General features: G+C 56.8%; 1 protein-coding gene across 14 annotated transcripts in view; it reads left to right on the top strand.

Annotated features, from left to right (window-relative positions):
* The window catches only part of MBNL1 (muscleblind like splicing regulator 1), a 99,073-nt gene that overhangs the window by 61,607 nt on the left and 21,675 nt on the right, over positions 1-15,791 (top strand). For all 14 annotated transcript variants that reach the window (XM_068144900.1, XM_068144893.1, XM_068144890.1 and 11 more), the window contains 2 exons: positions 7,121-7,291; positions 8,846-9,043. In XM_068144900.1, the coding sequence (XP_068001001.1) occupies positions 7,223-7,291; positions 8,846-9,043 (267 nt within the window). In that variant the 5' untranslated portion in view covers positions 7,121-7,222. The remainder of the gene's footprint in view (positions 1-7,120; positions 7,292-8,845; positions 9,044-15,791) is intronic.

The following is a 15,791-nucleotide window of genomic DNA, read 5'->3' as shown; positions in this document are numbered from 1 at the left end:
CGGGCCCCTGTGAGGGACCTGGACAAGCTCAAGAGCTGGGCCCCTGTGAACCTCATGAGGCCCAACAAGGCCAGGTACAAGGCCCTGCATATGGGTTGGGCCAAACCTTGGTGTCAACACAGGCAGACCAGAGCCAACCCTGTCCTGGGTTGATCCATAGGGATGCTGGGGTTACTGGGATACTGGGGGGAGAACCAGGGTTTGTTCCAGGGATGCTGGGGGAAGAGCTGGCATCATTTGTTCCAGAGATATTGGGGGCAGAAGGAGTGGTTAATTTCTGGGATGCTGGGATAAGAACCAGGGTTTGTTCCAGGGATGCTGGGGGGGAAGAGCCAGAGTTTGTTTCAAGGACCTCAAGGTAAGAGCTGTGGTCTACTCCAGTAACACCTCCACACGTGGTGAGCTAGCATGCTGGTGCTCTGGGTTCTCCTCTGGTTGTGTCTCCTGGCAGGAGTCTCCTGGCTGGTGGAGTGATGAAAGCAAGCAGCTCGTCCCTGGCTTGGGGAGCAGTAGCCCTTGTGTAAACAGAGGCAGAGCGGAGCAGCAAGTGCTGGGCAGCTCCCGCAGTGCTGTGTGAGAGCAGCGCAAACAAACGGCCCCGGCAAGGCTCCCGGCAGGGCTGCAGCCCGGCTGAACTTCCCCAGGCCACCACCTGCCTTTGGGCCACTTGTCCCTGCCGGTGTGCTCGAAGTTACCTGACTCCAGCAGCACAGAGGGAAGCTGCAGAGTGGGGCAGCCTGTCGTGGCTGGAGCAGCGGCTGTCCCCGCTGGGTGGCACCCCCTGTCCCGCCGGCTGTGTTTGTTTGTGCGGTGTCGCTGCTGCTGCTGCAGAGGGTTGACCTCGGCCGGCAGCGGCAGGCTGCTGGCGCTCAGCGTGCGCTCCCAGGCCGGCAGCGAGGCTGAGCTTTGCTTGGAGTCTGGCCACGCAGGAGGCCTCTTCGTGGCTGCTGGCGTGTGCCCCATCTGGTGGCTGCCGGTCAGCTCTTCAGCGCGGGAGGTTCTCTCTCAGCCGTCGCAGGCTGTTGGTCTGCCCCCTCGAGGGCCAAGCGGCGCTGCAAAGGGGGATGCAGGCAGATGGCAGTCGCAGGTTTGGGTGCTGGCACGGTCCAGAACCTGTCCAGCTGACACCAGTTGCACATCACAGAATAGAATGAATCAGAGAATGGTCCAGGCTGGAAGGGAGCTCTAAAGCTCAGCCAGTCCAACCCCCTGCAGCCAGCAGGGACATCCCCAGCTAGATCAGGTTGCCCAGGGCCTTGTTGAGCCTCACCTTGAGTATCTCCAGGGAAGGAGCCTCAATCACCTCCCTGGGCATCCTGTTCTATCAAGGTGCTGCAGGCAGTTCTGGGCTCCTCAATTTAAATAGGACATTGAGATACTTGAATGTGTCCAGAGAAGGGCAATGAGGCTGGGGAGGGGTCTGGAGCACAGCCCTGTGAGGAGAGGCTGAGGGAGCTGGGGTTGCTTAGCCTGGAGAAGAGGAGGCTCAGGGGAGACCTTCTTGCTCACTATAGCTCCCTGAAGGGAGGTTGTAGCCAGGTGGGGGTTGGTCTCTTCTCCCAGGCAAGCAGCACCAGAACAAGAGGACACAGTCTGAAGCTGTGCCAGGGGAGGTTTAGGCTTGAGGTGAGCAGAAAGTTCTTCCCAGCAAGAGAGTCACCATCCCTGGAGGTGTTCAAGAGGGGATTGGATGTGGTACTTGGAGCCATGGTTTGGTTGATTAGATGATGTTGGGTGATAGGTTGGACTTGATGATCTCTGAGGTCTTTTCCAACTTTACTGATTCTGTGATTATGTGATTCAGAAGCACTGTGGGAAGCCCTGCTTTGGGAACCCCAGCCTGAGGTTCAGGGGGCACTGGAGGTGGTAGGAGCCCTGGGGATGCTCCTGGGAGAGGAGGGTTCACGGTGGGCATTGCACTGGGTGGTGATGGCACCGTGGGGCAGGGCCATGGAGGGGGTGCCCTGCATCCTCTGCTTCTCTGCCCTGCATGAGGACTCAGTGTGGAAAACCTTCCTCCTGCTCACAGAGCTTCTGAGGGAACAGCTTGGCTTTGGTGATGGATGCCCCTGCAGGAGGCTGCTCTGGGATGCTGCAGGCCCCTCAGGCAGGCAGGTTCTGCTGGGCTGTGCCTGAAGAGCAATGATCTGCTGAGAGCAGTTTGCTGGTTAGACCTCATCCATTGCATCAGCAGGCTCTGCTTTCCAAGTAAAGGGGTAGGCTGGAGCCCAGGCCACCAGGGTGAGGAGTTTGGTTCCTCCTCTGTGTGACAGATCAGGCAGTGTGTCTGAGGAGATGCTGGAAAGGAGGACTTGGACTTTGAATTGGCTCAGAGTTTCTGGGGGGGGGTGGTGCTGGAAGCTGTTTGTGAGCTCTGAAGCCAGCTTTGAAGGCCTGGCTGCAACTACTCAGAGCTAGGGGCAGATCCTGCACAGTATGTGTGCACTTTGGCCTGAGCATGCAGGAGTTGGGGGTTCACACTCGCCTTACCAGAGTGGAGCTGGAAACCAGCAGGCTGACAACTGGAGCTGCTGGAGCCACTGCCACACTGAGAGCTTTGCAGATGCTGTGGCTGGCTGAGGGCAGCTTGGGTGCCACTAATTGTAACCCCTGGTGTCAGCAGAGAGGGTCTCTGTGTCTCCAGCTAGTGAGGGGAGGCTCAGCCTGCCCTTTGAGGAGCCTTTGGAGAGCACAAAGGGTTTGGCCAAAGCTGTGCCAAGGCCATGGGTGAGCGTGGGGGCTACCAGGGCAGCAGAGCACAGCACCATGCCTGGGGGCTGCCAGCAGGTCACAATTCTCTGCCAGGCAGCAGGGCAGTTGCAGAGGGCTCTGCAGCACATGAGCTCCAATTATCTTCATGTTAATTAGGTATTGACTTCTGCTGCTGTTTCCATTAACTATCCCTCAAGGGAAAGGTGCCAGTTGTTGATGCCCATGTCCCCAGAGCTGTAACTGCAGCAGCTGCCACTCTCAGGAGTGGATCCCAAGGATATTTCTTCCTTACTGCAGGTGCAGCCAGGGTATTTTCTGGGGGGGAATCATTTTCAGAGAGCAGGAATTGCTGCTGTGTGGGATCAAAGGCTTGGTGTGGGACCTGCAGAGCACCAGGTGCTGTGCTGCACAGAGAAATGGGAGTGCTGCTGTTTCTTGGGGGGCTGTGCAAGGGCCACCAATCTGTGCCTGATGGTTCCATGATGGTGCCTTGGTCATTCAGAGTGGCTGAACTCATTGCTGGCTCCTCAGGAAGCATGGCTGCAGTTCCCATAGACTGGATTCTAGACTGGATCAGATTGGATGTGAGGAAGAAGTCGTTCCCCATGAGGGTGGTAAAGAGCCTGGCACAGGTTGCCCAGGGAGGTGGTGGAAGCCTCCTGCCTGGAGGTGTTTGCAGCCAGGCTGGATGTGGCTGTGAGCAACCTGCTGTGGTGTGAGGTGTCCCTGCCCATGGCAGGGGGGTTGGAACTGGCTGAGCCTTGAGCTCCCTTCCAACCCTGACAATTCTGTGATGGGGAAGGCCAAAGGTTGAATGCAGTGCCAGGCTCCAAAGAGAGGGGCAAACAGCATGTGGCTAATGGCAGCTCAACACCAGCTCAGGGACTTTGGGACCCTGGCACGTCCTTGGAGTTTTTAGCTCAGACAAAATGGAGCTGGCCTGGTTGTTCTTAGAGGGCTTTTCCAGGCTGAACAATTCTGTGATTCCATGCTTTGGAGCTGTGTTATTTGGGTGAGGTTCTTGCAGGTGACCTCAGTGGTCCTTCCTGTGCCTCAGCCATACCCAGGACAGCCCCTGGCACCGTTCAGTCCAAGGAGCCGGCTCCCATCTGTGCCAAGGGAAGGCAAAGGCTCCCCAAAAGCCCCCCAGGGGCTTGGGGTCCCTTCCAGCTGTAGCCACCAGTGAGGAGACCAGGGTCTGATGAGTTTCACTGCAGGGAGCATGCTCAGGGGATGAATGGGTGCTCAGGAGGGGGGACACCCTTGGCTGTGTGTCCCAGTATGGTCTGCATGGACCTGGGGCTTCCTATGGGCTTGGTGTGCAGCCAGGAGATCCACAGAGCCTCCCAGGTTGTTGTGAGGCTCAGGGCTGTCCTCTGGGCACAGATCACCCAGCTGGCACTTGACTGGCTGTGGACAGGAGGTTTCAAGAGCTTTGCCTGGCAGCTGGGGCGGGGGACAGCACCAGAGCCTTTCTCCCAGCCCTGAGGACAGACCAAGCTCATGGCCCAGCTGGATTGCTGGCAGATCCTATCAGGAACGGGGGTTCAGCTCTGGGAGCAAGATTGCAGTATGAGGTCAGACTCTATTGGATTAATTTCCTTCCTGATCAAACTGGATGTGGACCTGATGGAGAGGGTCCAGAGGAGGCCATGGAAATGCTCAGGGGGTTGGAGCAGCTCTGTTAAGAGGACAGGCTGAGGGAGCTGGGGGTGTTCAGCCTGGAGAAGAGAAGGCTCCAGGGAGACCTAATAGCAGCCTGCCAGTACCTGAAGGGGCTGCAAGAGGGATGGAGAGAGACTGCTTGCAAAGGCCAGCAGGGACAGGACCAGGGGCAATGGCTTCAGGCTAGAGCAGAGCAGATTTAGACTGGATGTTAGCACTGTGAGGGTGGTGGAACGCTGGAACAGGCTGCCCAGGGAGGCGGCTGAGGCCTCTTCCCTGGAGGTATTCAAGGTGAGGCTCAACGAGGCCCTGGGCAACCTGATCTAGTTGGGGATGTCCCTGCTGGCTGCAGGGGGTTGGACTGGCTGAGCTTTGGAGCTCCCTTCCAGCCTGGACCATTCTGTGGTGCTATGATTTCTTTCTTAACCTGAGCCTGCCCTTTGCCTTGCTCCTGCTGGCATTTATTTCAAAGCTGAATGAGGAAAGGGGGCCAAAACAAGTTGATGTGATGAGTCTGGCTTCATCCAGCAAAGGATTCAGTTCTGCCTGGCAGTTGGGGTTTTTGTTACCATCCTTTCAGTGCAAGCATGGACCCCAGTGGCAGCCTGTGAAGGAGCAATTAGTGTGTGAAGCTTCCACATTAATGAAAGGGCAGTTCCTCAGGTCTCATGGAGGGGAGATCCCAGCTTACCTGCCATGAGGAGAGGGGAGGACTCTCTGCCCCGGGGGAGGAGAGGGGAGGACTCTCTGCCCCAGGGGAGGGGAGGGGAGGACTTTCTGCCCCAGGGGAGGGGAGGACTTTCTGCCCCAGGGGAGGAGAGGGGAGGACTCTCTGCCCTGGGAGAGAGGGGAGGACTCTCTGCCCTAGGGGAGGAGAGGGGAGGACTCTCTGCCCCAGGGGAGGAGAGGGGAGGACTCTCTGCCCTAGGGGAGGAGAGGGGAGGACTCTCTGCCCCAGGGGAGGACTCTCTGCCCCAGGGGAGGGGAGGACTCTGCTCCAGGGGAGGAGAGGGGAGGACTCTCTGCCCCAGGGGAGGGAAGGGGAGGACTTTCTGCCCTGGGGGAGGAGAGGGGAGGACTCTTTTCCCCACGGGAGGACTCTCTGCCCTGGGAGAAAGGGGAGGACTCTGCCCCAGGGGAGGACTCTCTGCCCTAGGGGAGGAGAGGGGAGGACTCTCTGCCCCGGGGGAAGACTCTCTGCCCTAGGGGAGGAGAGGGGAGGACTCTCTGCCCTAGGGGAGGACTCTCTGCCCTAGGGGAGGAGAGGGGAGGACTCTCTGCCCCAGGGGAGGACTCTCTGCCCTGGGAGAGAGGGGAGGACTCTCTGCCCTAGGGGAGGACTCTCTGCCCCGGGGGAGGAGGAGTGTGTTCCCCATCAGGGGAGGGTTCTGTTCCCCAGTAAAGGGGATTCTGTTCCCCAGGGAAGGAGGATTCTCTTCCCCAGGAGAAGGGGATTGTCTTTGCCCTCTCTCTGACTGCCCAGAGAGTTCTCTGAGCAGGGTTGTCCTCTGTGTGTGGCTGCTTCCCTTGCTATCAAGGAGAGCTGCTGTACACAGAAGTCTCTCTCCTTCTTCCTTGGTTGTCAAACTGATGAATGTTCTTTCATCCCAATAAAATTAGTGCCTGGAATGGGTTGTTTACCCTGTCTGCATTTAATGAAAACCTCAGGAACAAATCAATTCTGAGTTGGCTTGTTTGGTTTACACAGTTGCAACAGAAATGGATCACACCTCAGAGATTTCCCTCAGAGGTGCTGTGCTGCAGCTCTGCTCTGCTCTGCTGGTTGCTGAGCTGCCTGCTCAGTGCTGCCCATGCCCCAGCACGGCAGAAACAAAAGCATTTGGGGAGCAGGCAGTGGGGCTTTGCAGGCTCAGGGCTGCAGCCACACCACCTGCCCTTGCCTGGCTTTCTGGCTCCACAGCTGCTGGCTTCCTGGAGGCAGGTGTGTGGGCAGGAGGAGCCCCACGGGCACAGCTTGCCTGTGGGCATGCTGGACGAACAGACCACCTCCAGTTCCTTTTGAAAGCAGTAGTGGTTTATGTAGGTAGAAAGGCAAAGCCAGCAGCTGCTACCAGGATGGCCCAGGGGCTGTGGGCAGGAGGTGACAGCCTAGAGAAGCAGCTGGAGGTTTGCCTCCAAGGTCTGTGTCATGTTCTGAGTCCTGTGTCCAGTTCTGGGCCCCTCAGTTCAAGAAAGATGTTGAGATGCTGGAAGGTATCCAGAGAAGGGCAACAAAGCTGGGGAGGGGTCTGGAGCACAGCCCTGGGAGGAGAGGCTGAGGGAGCTGGGGTTGCTTAGCCTGGAGAAGAGGAGGCTCTGGGGAGACCTTCTTGCTCTCTCCAACTCCCTGAAGGGAGGTTGTAGCCAGATGGGGGTTGGTCTCTTCTCCCAGGCAGCCAGCACCAGAACAAGAGGACACAGTCTCAAGCTGTGCCAGGGAAGTTTAGGCTGGAAGTGAGGAGGAAGTTCTTCATAGAAGGAGAGATTGGCCATTGGGATGTGCTGCCCAGGGAGGTGGTGGAGTCACCATCCCTGGAGGTGTTTAGTCAGAGCCTGGCTGAGGCCCTTGGTGCCATGGGTTAGTCGATCAGATGGTGCTGGGTGAGAGGTTGGCCTCGGTGATCTCTCAGCTCTTTTCCAGCCTGGTTTGTTCTGTGTCCTGTATTCTGTGTCTAGCCCTTGCCACAGGGAACAAAGGTGCTGCTCCACCTTCTAAGCCAACCATGTCCCTTCTCTTCCTCAGGGTCGATGCTCAAGGGAAAACTGCAAATACCTTCACCCTCCCCCACACTTAAAAACCCAGCTGGAGATCAATGGCCGCAATAACCTGATCCAGCAGAAGAACATGGCCATGCTGGCCCAGCAGATGCAGCTTGCCAATGCCATGATGCCTGGTGCCCCCCTGCAGCCTGTGGTAGGTGCTCTTTCTGCCTTCCTTCGGTGGGTACAGAGGGTGGTGGTTGGAGGAAGGGCTAGCCCCAGACTTGCTGGGAAAGGTTGGGCTCGATGGGCTTAAAGGGCCTTCTCCAACCCAAGCTATTGCATGAGGCCACAGGTTGGACTTTGGGCTTTACAGCACTGCCAGGCAGAGCAGAAGGCTTTGCCTGAGGGATGTGGGGTGCCTGCCAGGCTGAGCTGTGCCATCCCCAGCTTGGGCTTGGCTGGGAGAGGAGCAGCAAATAACCAGGTGTGCCACAAGCAGCCAAGGGGTGGGGAAGGAGAGTCAGTCAGACAGCTCTCATCTGGTGACAGTCAAAGCTCTCATCTGGTGACACTCAGCACTGCTTAGGCCACACCTTGAGTCCTGTGTCCAGTTCTGTGCCCCTCAGTTTAGGAAAGATGTTGAGATGCTGGAAGGTGTCCAGACAAGAGCAACAAAGCTGGGGAGGGGTCTGGAGCACAGCCCTGTGAGGAGAGGCTGAGGGAGCTGGGGTTGCTTAGCCTGGAGAAGAGGAGGCTCAGGGGAGACCTTCTTGCTCTCTCTAACTCCCTGAAGGGAGGTTGTAGCCAGGTGGGGGTTGGTCTCTTCTCCCAGGCAAGCAGCACCAGAACAGGAGGACGCAGTCTCGAGCTGTGCCAGGGGAGGTTTAGGCTGGAGGTGAGGAAGGCCTCACAAGCAAGGCCTCTCCTGCTTGTGCCAAATGGTTGGCTGGCTCCCTGCTTGGTGGGGCTGCAGAACACCAGGGGATGTTCTGTAGCTTATTTCCCTGTGCTTCTTTGCCACTGCTGCTGTCCTGCAGAGCTTTCTGCCTGGCTGCTGCCAGGAGCAGCAGGAAGTGCTGTGCTGGGATCCTCACAGGAAAAGTGCAGAGTGTGAGAAGATAGCACCTTGTGCTTCCTGGCTCTGGGTTGCCCTTCTGGAACTCAAACTGTGTCACCCAGGCGAGGTGGAGCTGAGGCAGCAGCAGCAGCACACAGCAGTGGGCACCGGGAGCTTGGGGGTGCCCTGCCCCTGGCCCCCAGCCTGCAGAACTGGGGCTGTCTGTGGGCTGCTGCTGCTGCCACTGCAGGCTGTCAGATCAGAATTCAGAGCAAAGTGCAGGGTCTGTGCAGCCAGACAGCTGAGAGCAGGCTGTGCTCTACGTGCTGCAACTGCAGAGCAAGCTCAGAGGGACCTTTCAGTCTCAGCAGCTCAGGACAGCCCTGTGCACAGGCCACAGCTTTGCTTCTCTCCCCTGCTTTGGAGGCCAGCAGTACAGCAGCACTGACAGCAGCTTCATGTTTAGGACTAAGAAATCCTAGGTGAAGATGCAGCCAGCAGTGAGAACCACTGCTTAAAACATCCATAGAATTGTCAGGGTTGGAAGGGACCTCAAGGCTCAGCCAGTTCCAACTGGGTGCCAGGTTGGACTGGGTGATCCCTGAGATCTCTCCCAAGCTGTCTGACCCTGTGATCCTAGCAGGCTGTGATGCTTTGCTCCAGCAGCTGCCAGCTGCCTCAAGCCTCTCGCTCCTCCTTGTCTTGCAGCCGATGTTCTCGGTCGCTCCCAGCCTCGCCGCCACCAACGCCTCAGCCGCCTTCAACCCCTACCTGGGGCCGGTGTCCCCGGGCCTGGTGCCGGCGGAGATCCTGCCCACGGCGCCCATGCTGGTGACAGGGAACCCTGGCGTCCCCGTGCCCGCCGCCGCCGCCGCCCAGAAGCTGATGAGGACAGACCGGCTGGAGGTAGGAGCTGCTCTCCCTCCCTTGCTCCTGCTCTGGCCTCCTTCACTGGGCCTCCTGGGTACACAGTGTGGCAGCAAATGGAGCAGGTTTCACTCCAGCTGTTGATAGTGTCATGTTCAGGGGAGGCCTTCTGTCTCTCTACAGCTCCCTCAAAGGGATTTGGAGCCAGGAGGAGGGCTGGGCTCAAGTGGCAGAGGGCCAGCTGGAGCACCCCTCCTGTGAGGACAGGCTGAGGGAGTTGGGTTGTTCAGTCTGGAGAAGAGAGGGCTCAGAAGAGACCTAATTGTGGCCTTCCAGGATCTGAAGGGGGGTACAAGAAAGCTGGGGAGGGACTTTTGAGGGTGTCAGGGAGGGAGAGGACTGGGGGGGATGGAGCAAAACTAGAAATGGGTAGATTCAGATTGGATGTGAGGAAGAAGTTGTTCCCCATGAGGGTGGTGAGAGCCTGGCAGAGGTTGCCCAGGGAGGTGGTGGAAGCCTCATGCCTGGAGGTGTTTGCAGCCAGGCTGGATGTGGCTGTGAGCAACCTGCTGTGGTGTGAGGTGTCCCTGCCCATGGCAGGGGGGTTGGGACTGGCTGATCCTTGAGGTCCCTTCCAACCCTGACAATTCTATGATGCTATGACAGGACAAGAGGAAACAGCCCCAGGCTGTCCCAGGGGAGGTTTAGGTTGGACACATCATTCCCAGAAGAGCTGTCCAGACCTGGCTCAGGTGGAGTCCTCATGCCTGGGGGGGGTTTCAAAGCTGTGTAGATGTGGTGTTGAGGGTCATGCTTTAGTGGTGACCTGGTTGTGCTGGGTTAAGGGCTGGACTCAAATGATCTTGAAGGTCTCTTCCAGTCAAAAGATTTCTGTGATTCTGTCTAGGTGCCAGGTAGGGACAGGGCATGACTGACCCCTGACCACTCAGTGCTTGTGGTTCTGCTGCTTCCCCTGTGCTGCAGAGTGGAATGGAAATATGGAGCCCTTCAGGAGTGACCATGGCAGCAGAAGAGCCCCTTGACAATGTTGGTGTGTGCCCAGGAGGTGCTGATACGGGGGTGCAGGCAGAGCATCTGTAAGGGCAGAGCTTCAGCTGCCCAGGTAGAACAGGTCCTTCAGCCTCTCTTAGTTCTGCTCTGGACTGGTAGTGCCAGCACTCCCTCACTGCCTCCTGCCTTATCATCCCTGCTACAGCCTGACAAGTGTTGGTGCTCTGCAGCTGCTGCTCCCCCATGCCCTGACTCTTCCTTATCTGAAAGGCCTGACAGGGTTCTCAGCACCTTATCAGCAGTGCAGGCAGGGAGCCAGCGCCGTGCCACGGCTGTGAGCGGGGCCCAGCGCTCAGCCCCAGCCAGCTCTGCTGCTCACCAGCTGCTGGTGGGAGAGGCTGGGTGACCCTCTGTCACCCTTTGTGCAGTGGACATGGTGTGTTGGGGCACACACCTGCCAGAGGTCAGCCCTCCCCTCTCCAGTGCCGTGCTGCAGCCAGCAGCAGCCTTGGTGGGTGGTGGTGAGAGCTGAGCTCTGGCTCTTCCCTCAGGCCCTAGCCTGGAGCCAGTGCTCCAGCAGCACTGGTGCAGAGACAGGGCTTGGAAGTCCCACCTGGGCAACACCTCTGCATGGGGAGGGTGTGAAGGCCTAGGGGTGTGGGAGGTGGATATTCTGCTCTTGGGTATGGTGCCTGCAATCAGGGAGCACAGTGGAGGAGCCAGAAGGAGCTTTGTGTTCAGATGCAGCCAGACATTGTACTGCTGCTGCCTCTGCTGGGACAGGGGTTCAGACAGGGGTTTGCTCTCCTTGCAAGGGAAACCCTGGGGGTTGGTCTCTTCTGGCAAGAAACAAGTGACAGGACAAGAGGAAACAGCCCCAAGTTGTCCCAGGGGAGGTTTAGGTTGGCCATGAGGAACAATTTCTGCCCCAAAAGGGTTGTCCAGCCCTGGCCCAGGCCAGTGGTGGAGTCCCCATCTCTGGAGGGGCTTCAAAGCTGTGGCGATGTGGTGCTGAGGGCCCTGGTTTGGTGGTGAGCTGGCAGTGCTGGGTTAAGGGCTGGGCTGGACGACCTCAGAGGTCTCTTCCAAGCAAGACAAGTCCATGTTTTGAATTCATTCCTTTTCCTCAGCTGCACCTGTGCCTGGCAAGCTGCTGCTCAGAAGGCTGGGAGCAGGGAGGAGCAGGGGGGAGCAGGGAGGGCCCCCCGGCAGCGAGTGCTTCCCGTTGCTGCTGTCATTAATCTCAGAGCTGACATCACCACAGGTTCCCCTCCCGTGGCACCTCAGCATTGCCCTTTTTAGAGCTGTTTGCTCTGATCCCCAAAGCAGGCTCAGGTTACAGGAGAGCAGCTGCACCACGCCAGGAGCCGGCTCCCCGGGGGGCTCTTTGGAATCACCGAGGGAAGCTTTCCCTTGGAGCACTCTTGCATGATGGACACCTGCCAGAGGTGGAGGAGAAGCAGAGTGTGATCAGATAAATTCCTAAATAAATCAGGCTGGAGTCAGAAATGAGCACAGAGAGGGAGGTGCTGGTGGCAGGGAGCCCTGCAGGTCACAGCACTGGCTTGGCTGCTGTGTTTGATGGAGCTTCCACCCGTCCAGAGGCCACAGCACTGGAGAGTGGTGCTGGGGACAGGTGAGCTCAGAAGCTTTCTGCTCATAAACAGGAGCAAAAGCTGCCCAAAGCCCCCAGGCAGCAGCTCTGGCCATGGCCAGGGAAGCAGGTACATCCCAGGAAGCTCAGGAGAAGCTGCATGGGGACACTTCTTCACATGGTGCTTCTAGGCAGAGCTTGTGCTGGCCAGCAGGCTGTGACCAGAGTGCATGGGGCCCTAAGGGAATTTGGGCCTCAGCCTGCAGGGTTTGGTCCTGCAGATGCTTCCATTCTCTTTGTCATAGAATTACAGAATGGGTTTGGCTGGAAGAGACCTTAAAATCAGTGAGTCCAGCCATGGACCCAGCACTGCCTGGGCACCACATGTCCCTCAGCACCACATCTCCACAGCTTCCAGCTACTTTGCATAGCTCTTCAGAGAAAAGATGCACTGCTGAGCCAACTCCTCTGCTCCAGAGGCAGCTGGCAGAGCATTCCTGGTCTGGTGAAAGGTGTCTCTGCCCATGGCAGGGGTGTTGGATCTAGGTGGATCTTCAAGGTCCTTCAAGGTGCCTTCCAACCCCAACCATTCTGTGACTCCCTGAAAGGTTTTGCCTGCTCTGGTTCCTGCCTCTCCCAGAAGCCAGCGTGTGTCTACCTGCTCTCTGAGTGAGCTTCTGGCTGTGGGTATTGTCATTTACTGGAACATGATCTGAGAGCTTTGTAAGGCTTAGGTCTCTCTGCCTTGGAATGAACCATCCTGGAGAAGAATAACCTCTGTGATGTTCACATCTAACCCTGGGGTGTGATGCGTCCTGCCCTGAGTTCCCAGCGCCGCTTCCCACGAGCCATGCACCCTGCTGGATGATCATTCACTTGGCACACGGGTCCTAGGGTGCTGAATCAGGCTGTTCCACCACCAGAAGCCCACAGCACAAAGCTGCCAGGCAGGAGCCTGGGCTCCTGCACTGATAAGGTGGGGATGACTGTTAGGAGCAGCAGGACTGATTTCATACCTCTTTGGACCATATTCCTGGTGCAGATGGATGAGTGTCCACTGCCTTCAGCCAATCCCATAAGGAATCTGGATCTCAGGGTGGAAATCCCATGAGTTGAGGCTTTTCCAGTAGCTTTCCTCATGCTGCCAGAAAGATCTTGGGCAAAAGTGTGGTCCTCCCGGTGAGCTAGAAGAGAAGCAAGGAGAGAGAAGTGAGAGAGAAAGGAGTTGCCTGAGTGCTGTGTCTCCAGCACCTGGGATTCCATCAGTTCTGTGGGAAGTGTCCAGCAGACAAGAGTCATGGAATCACAGAATTGTCGGGGTTGGAAGGGACCTCAAGGATCAGACAGTTCCAACCTCCCTGCCATGGGCAGGGACACCTCACATTACAGCAGGTTGCTCATAATCACCTCCAGCCTGGCTGCAAACATCTCCAGATATGAGGCTTCCACCACCTCCCTGGGCAACCTGTGCCAGTCTCTCACCACCCTCATGGGGAACAACTTCTTCCTCACAGCCAATCTGAATCTCCCCACTTCTAGTTTTGCTCCATTCCCCCCAGTCCTATCACTCCCTGACACCCTAAAATTTCCCTCCCCAGCTTTCTTGTAGCCCCCTTCAGATACTGGAAGGCCACAATAAATTCTTCTCAGAGCCTTCTCTTCCCCAGACTGACCACAGTCAGAGTGACCAAAGCCAGCCTGCTGCTTCCTGCTTCATCCAGCTGTGCTTTTTCAGCCAGGAAGAGGCAGCTTAGAAGATCTTGGAGGCTTTCAGGTGTTGGGTAATCAGGAGCTCTGGTGGTTGTATTGGTTTCAACGCTCAGAATGTGGCCTTCAGTATCTGCAGGGGGCTACAAGAAAGCTGGGGAGGGACTTTTGAGGGTGTCAGGGAGGGATAGGACCGGGGGGGGATGGAGCAAAACTAGAAATGGGGAGATTGAGATTGGATGTGAGGAAGAAGTTGTTCCCCATGAAGGTGGTGAGAGCCTGGCACAGGTTGCCCAGGGAGGTGGTGGAAGCCTCCTGCCTGGAGGTGTTTGCAGCCAGGCTGGATGTGGCTGTGAGCAACCTGCTGTAGTGTGAGGTGTCCCTGCCCATGGCAGGGGGGTTGGGACTGGCTGAGCCTTGAGGTCCCTTCCAGCCCTGACAATTCTGTGATTCTAATGTGCTGGGTAACAATCTGCCCTCTTTGGTCAACTCTCTTCAGTGCAGAGCAGGAAACAGGAGGGGGGACTCACTCAGGGCAGGGATCTCAGCTCTGCTGTCCATGGCCCTCCAGCCAAAGCTCTGCCCAGCCTTTGGGTGAGCATTGTGGAACCTCTGCCTCAGCTGCAGTGAGTTGGTGTTTGTCTCCCCACTATGGTGGGCAGCCAAAAATAAACTCAGCCCAAAGTCAGAAGCGGCTGAGTGAATCCCAGCAGCTCAGCATTTCTGCAGAGGCTGGAGACATGCAGGTGCCTCTTTTGGTTCTGTTTCTTAACATCCTGAGTTGAAAGGGGCTGATGCTAATTACAGGGTTATTAATAAGGAGCTGAATCAAAGCTCTGCAGCTCTGCAAGGCCAGACACCACACCACGCTTCTGTGCCTCTCTGCTCTGAATCACACGCTGCTGTGTGCCCCTGCCACAAAGCTGGCACCCTTCCCAGGGCTCCCTTGGAAATCACCAGCAACTGGAGATGGTGTGGGCTTTGCTTTGTGACCATCACAGCCACTGCTGGGCACACTGGTGGAAAGGACTGGCAGTCTTCTGGTTTGTGTCTGCCCTGCTGCAAAGCATCCTTCAGAGGTCTGTTCAGGAGAGCTGAGAGGGAGCCATTCATTGTCTTATCTCAGCTGGGGCTGACAGCCTGAGAAGAATTACTCTGGCTGTGCCAGGGGTTCTCTGTGTCTGCTCAGCTCATTCAGCTGCCTGGTCATTCTTCTTTGGGCTTTGGCTATGATAAAATCAGTTTATCTCTGTGCTCCTCAATTTAAGAAGGACATTGAGACACTTGAAGGTGTCCAGAGAAGGGCAACAAGGCTGGGGAGGGGTCTGGAGCACAGCCCTGTGAGGAGAGGCTGAGGGAGCTGGGGTTGCTTAGCCTGGAGAAGAGGAGGCTCAGGGGAGACCTTCTTGCTCTCTCCAACTCCCTGAAGGGAGGTTGTAGCCAGGTGGGGGTTGGTCTCTTCTCCCAGGCAGCCAGCACCAGAACAAGAGGACACAGTCTCAAGCTGTGCCAAGGGAGGTTTAGGCTGGAGGTGAGGAGGAAGTTCTTCATAGAAGGAGAGATTGGCCATTGGGATGTGCTGCCCAGGGAGGTGGTGTAGTCCCCATCCCTGGAGGTGTTCACAAAAGTCTTGGATGTGGCACTTGGAGCCATGATTTAGTTGTCAGGAGGTGTTAGGGATTAGGGAATAGGTTGGACTTGATGATTTCTGAGGTCTTTTCCAACCTGGTTGATTGTATGATTCTACATTTTCTTTCTAGACACTTATAGATATATATCCTCTTACATGTGATCATGTAGGGATCAGCTCTGTGCCTTTCATAGGCTCCCAGGATGTTAGGGGTTGGAAGAGACCTCTGAAGATCATTGAATCCAACCCCCCTGCAGAGCAGGACCATAGAATCCAGCACAGGTTGCACAGGAACACATATTGAAAGTCTCCAGAGAAGGAGGCTCCACAACCTCTCTGGGCAGCCTGCTCCAGGGCCTCCCAGTAAAGAAGTTCCTCCTCATGGTGAGGTGGAACCTCCTGTGCTGCAGTTTATATCCATTGCCCCTTGTACTGTCACAGGGTGCAGCTGAGCAGAGCCTGTCCCTTCCCTCTTGACCCCCAGCCCTGAGATATTGAACTTGGTGATCCTGAGGGTCTTTTCATAGAATCATAGAGTCAATTAGGTTGGAAAAGCCCTCAGAGATCATCCAGTCCAACCTATCACCCAACTCCTCATGACTAACTAAACCATGGCTTCAGGTGCCACATCCATTCCCTTCTTGAACACCTCCAGGGATGGTGACTCCACCACCTCCCTGGGCAGCACATTCCAATGGCAAATTCCTCTTTCTGGGAAGAACTTTCTCCTCACCTTCAGCCTAAACCTCCCTGGCACAGCTTGAGACTGTGTCCTCTTGTTCTGGTGCTGGCTGCCTGGGAGAAGAGACCAACCCCCACCTGGCTACAACCTCCCTTCAGGGAGT

This window comes from Melanerpes formicivorus, unplaced genomic scaffold, assembly GCF_026170545.1.
Source record: "Melanerpes formicivorus ecotype bairdi unplaced genomic scaffold, bMelFor1.0.p_v2 SCAF_12, whole genome shotgun sequence".
NCBI lineage: Eukaryota > Metazoa > Chordata > Aves > Piciformes > Picidae > Melanerpes > Melanerpes formicivorus.
This window is presented reverse-complemented; position numbering and strand designations above follow the sequence as displayed.